The sequence below is a fragment of the Pocillopora verrucosa genome, chromosome 12 (genome assembly GCF_036669915.1).
Source record: "Pocillopora verrucosa isolate sample1 chromosome 12, ASM3666991v2, whole genome shotgun sequence".
Classification (NCBI taxonomy): Eukaryota; Metazoa; Cnidaria; class Anthozoa; order Scleractinia; family Pocilloporidae; genus Pocillopora; species Pocillopora verrucosa.
The window spans coordinates 11,638,890-11,643,902 of record NC_089323.1 but is presented as its reverse complement, the minus strand read 5'-3'; the positions used below and the strand labels follow the sequence as shown (position 1 = coordinate 11,643,902).

Here is a 5,013-nt window from a genome sequence, read left to right as displayed (position 1 = left end):
AAATATTCCTGATAAGAATATGCAGTGTAATACTTTGGCCAAACGTTAGTTTACTAAAGTGGCCGCCGTAAAGAGTTTCTAAAACTGACCGGTTTGGAGCGTTAGCCTTTCGGGCTAATTCTCGAAAAGTCAGCTTAAGAAACTTTTTACGGTTGCCAATTATCAACTCAATTGATTAAAACAAAATTATCTTGTAAAAAAAGACCCCTCGGACGCAGCAATAACGAATATTTAGAAACTTACCCCATTTCCTCATTTATTGAAAGCGTGATCAGGTGATGGATTATTTATTATGAGAGGGGTATTTTGAGAGGAGTATTTTGTATTATGAGAGGAGTATTTTCTAAATCTTAAGAGGAACATTAGGACACAATTACTTGCTGTTTACACTAATGCTTCTCTGACAACTTAACTTGAACTCATGCCAACGTTGTCAATGTAAAACATGAGGATAAACGAAAAAGAGAAATACTGACAAAACTGCCATCACGTGTTTCTTCTCCTGCTTGAAATGGTCCGTTAGAAATTATTACGAAGAACTTCCTTGCCTAAGGGGAAAGTATACTTGAATTTTGGATGAATGGCAGAGAGGGGAAATCATATCTGTCGCATAGTTTTCACAGTTATGTAATTCTAGTCGGTGGAGAATGAAAATGTAGGAAGGGTTTGTTCGTTACAAAGCAAAGACGTTGATCCAAATCCTTCATCCTGAGTTTAGAGATTATATTCAAATTTATCTACATCATATTCCAAGATCAATCTCCCAAAGCTGATAACAGTATTTGAATTCTCCAGATGACAGAAATCAGATTTACCTTATAAAATTTGCCCAATCAGGTAAAGGTAGCTCTTGCAGCTGTAGTGTAAAATGACAACAATCCCGCAAATTTCTTTACTTTTACCCCTTATCATATTGCTTTTACCCCTTATCATAGTACTTTTACCCCTTATCATAGTACTTTTACCCCTTATCATAGTACTTTTACCCCTTATCACAGTGCTTTTACCCCTTATCATAGTACTTTTACCCCTTATCATAGTACTTTTACCCCTTATCATAGTACTTTTACCCCTTATCATAGTACTTTTACCCCTTGTCATAATACTATTACCCCTTATCATAGTACTTTTACCCCTTATCATAGTTCATAGTACTTTTACCCCTTATCATAGTACTTTTACCCCTTATCATAGTACTTTTACCCCTTATCATAGTACTTTTACCCCTTATCATAGTACCTTAAAAACAGTTGTGCTGCATATCATTGTTCAGTTCTAAACGCCTGGCTTCTAAATAATCAAGGATAATTTTCGGGTGAAGCGGGGGGGGGGGGGTGAAGATTACTTAGTATCAATTAAGGAATAACATTTAAGTTACAAAAATTATGGTTATAGGTCATTAGTCGTTGAGGCGGTATCCTGTAAGTGTTCCAATTATTCAATTAGCATGGCTTAAAGCATTTAATGAGAACCATCAAAATTCTTTCGGGACCCTTTGGGGTAAAAAGCGAAAAATAAAACGTCATATAATATAATATATCAACAACGAGTTAATTTGACAGTGGCCAATATTTTCCTTCCTGTAACAGTATTTCTTAGTAGTTTTCGTGTTGCCCTTCGCGAGGATCTCCTCGTCATCCGCACGTCCAAACGCTTGAATCTGTTGTTTGTCTTGTTAGGGCCAGTTGACGGGGTTCAGGAACACTGGAATCTACGACGAAGCCCTCAAAATATCTTATACATTATGTTCAGTCTTCATGGACAAATACGGCCGGAGCGTGGTCAGACTTCTCGACCTGTTGTTGCGGGGTAATGCTTGGCTAATAGTCTTCGATAATTAGGAAACAAACATGAGAAATCTAAATAAAAAAAAGTGATCTTAGCGAAGAGGGTTGTGGTAAGACGAAATATTCATTGTTGGAACGACTGCCACATGGTAGCAATTTGACAACAAATTTAAGAGAGAGCGAAGCACAGAGAGCGTGCTGACGACACTATTGTTCGCTATGCAAATAAAGTTTGTTTTGAAAATTCATGTAAAAGTGGTTAGTGATGAATATTTATCGAAACGCAATGAAGTTTTTTAGTATAAACTAAGACAGGAAAATAATATAGCACAAAAAGATGATATTAACTCGTTTTTTCCTGCGAGAATTACAATATTTTCCGGCGCAAATCCCGTGCACGTGGTCCGGGAGTGAATAGTGTGAGGATATTACGAGTTTTAGCAGCAAATGAGAGCGTTTCTTCAACGCTATCCATTGTTTTACTAAACAATAGTCCATGATATCATGACATGAGACATATCTTTCTCAGATTGCAAAATTTTAAAACCACTGCACGGGCGAGGGGCTTCGAAATTAGGCAGACTTTAAACTCGACAGAATAAATGCAATATCCGCTGCATTTATTGCACTCATCATGGCAACTTTTGTTTATTGATTGATTGCTCTCGACCAGTTAGATTTCTCAATGAAATTATTGGTGTGTGACACTAAGTTGCTATAGATTGTGCAAATAAAAATAGCATATACCCAAATGATGCTCAAAATCATGTTCTAAATTATGCTTTTGTATAAAATTATGCTAGATTGTCTTAAAGAATGCTTTTCAAAAAAAAAAGTCCAAGTTACACATTTACTGTTAACTGCACCCACAGTGCCACTGTACACTGCCTCTCTGTATCCTGCCACGTTCAGTAAAATTGGTTGGCTCGACTGTTATTGTGCTTGAGCTGAGTTGAAGAGTGTGGAAATCTTTGTGTCAAAGACGATCGAGAGTATTAGAAAATTCAGAACAACTACATATCCATACCCAAAGATTATACCGTAATCTAAAATGTAGCAAAAAGCAACGACATTAGAGGAAACCCAAACGGCAGCTAATTTATTACATATGAGCGCTTCAAAGTTATAATTTTTTTCATTTCTAAGCCCCAGCAATAGGGCGAGAAATCTGTCCACGCTAGCTTATGGCCCTTATTGTCATCAAAGACACTGAACAGAATGCAGGGATTTTGATGAATTCAGTGTTTGTAAAACTAGGGAATCCTATAATTCGAGATAATAAGCACTGAGAGGTGGAATAGCAAGACGGAGTGGGGAACCAACAACGGATCAGTAGTCGCCAGCAATCTAAAACGAAAAAGTCTTCGCCAGGGATGTTAATGAATTTTGCAAGAAATTGATTTCGTGATAATCCCCGGGTATTTAAAACTTTACAATATTAGCGTTTGGTCACTGTTGTCAACATATTTTAAAATATTGCCATTCAAGTTTGTTATTGGCAAAAAACCGGAAAAATTGACAAGAGCAAGATAAAACACTATAAAACTCTTTTCTGCTATTGGTTATGTTATTTTCCCCTTCATTCGACCTCTCCTTTATGCAAGGATACTCTTTATAATTACTACACTATGCTCATAAGCAAAAGTGATTTACTTTCAATAAACAAATAACCTTAAAAGCTCTTCCCACATTTTCACATTGGTAAGAAAGAAAAATGAAATGGAAGTATTATTATCTTGTTCGTTTTCACACCGTGGTGCATGTGAATGCACTGAGTTATTGCATTCGCCATTACTGCCCTACAATGAAACAAAGTCTTTTCAAGACATCGTTAATGTTTTGACTCTCTGTCCCTTATTATGTTCACGTGGAAATAACGAATATTAACAACAGCACGAGCACGTTGTTACTATGTTTATTAGTCGTTACTTTCCAATAACGCATACGTAGCTATATGAGTCCGCTATTATACAACAAATAAGATGATGACTCGACGAAGATCTAACTCCATGGAGAGCAAAGTGCTTGTCTAATTGTCTGCTTTACTGCTTTTCTCACTTCGCTTATCTTCCAGCAGTAAAGAAATGGATTCAAGGTAGAGTTAAAATAAAGTAAGGTTGCTACTATTCCCCTGACTAGGACTATATGGGATGATAATGTTTTTCTATGAGCTGTCACACTTTCAACTATAATATATGGTGCATAACAAACAACTAGAGCTAACTGCACGGACAGTGCACTGTACACTGCTTTTCTGTATCGCAAAAGGTTCAGTGAATGTGGTTGGCTGGACTGTTGTTGTACGCGTGCCTTGTTATTACGGAGAGTGTAGAAAATCTTTGTGTACGCGGCCATTGAGATGACTAAACATAACGGTACAATTATATATAAAAACCAAAAGCCTATACGTTTAATTAAAATGTAGCATATAGCAGCAACACTAGACGCAACCCAAACGGCAGCTACTATTATATAAGTGCGCTTCAAAGTTACAATTTGTTTATATCTCAGCCCCAATAACAGGGCAAGAAGCCTGTCAACGCTTATGGTCGTCATTGTCGTCAAAGATACTCCACACAGCGTATAGCTTGATAGGTAGCAGGCACTTCTTGCGTATCGACAAAGATTCCATTGTTTGCAAATTGAGGAAATCCGATACGTAACACTGAGAGGATGGGTAACAAGACCAACCAACAGATCGGTAGTCGCCAGACTACGGTACAAGAGTTTCGACGACGGATGAAGCGAAGATTCTTTGCGAAGGGCAACTAGGATTAGAGAATTCCCAAGAATTGCAGTGAGGGAGAGAAATATATTTAGCACTGCGAGATGAATTGATGGTTGTTGTGATCCACTTGTTAAAGTGGGAGAGCATACTAGTTCTTCGAGTGTTTTCATCTGTATTCCATCTCCTGTTAAATTGTTTGCAGCTATTATTCTCATCTCGTCTCCTATTTCTCTTTTTTAAGGTTACCTGAGATTGCGACGAGAGATATGTCGTCTTGGCAATACCCGCAAAGATACGATATTTTATAACTTACTTTTATTAGAAACGATATTATGAAGACTTCCTTTGCGATCACTAAATACGCAATGCAAGAAATAAGACCGACCATTAAGTTCATTTTATTTTATTTTATTTTATTTTTTTCACTTTAGAGTGTGCCTCAGGCGGAAATTAGTAAAATGACAAAAAGCATTTGTAATCTATAATATCACTATCTCA

The 5,013-nt window shown here is 37.0% G+C and overlaps 1 protein-coding gene across 1 annotated transcript; it reads right to left on the bottom strand.

The window, feature by feature from the left end:
• Nucleotides 1-3,642: 3,642 nt before the first annotated feature.
• LOC131780380 (histamine H2 receptor-like) lies at nt 3,643-4,730 on the bottom strand. Its single transcript, XM_059096994.2, has one exon. The coding sequence runs from the start codon at nt 4,728-4,730 to the stop codon at nt 3,789-3,791; it is 942 nt and encodes a 313-aa protein (XP_058952977.2). The 3' UTR covers nt 3,643-3,788.
• Between the last annotated feature and the right edge of the window lie 283 nt (nt 4,731-5,013).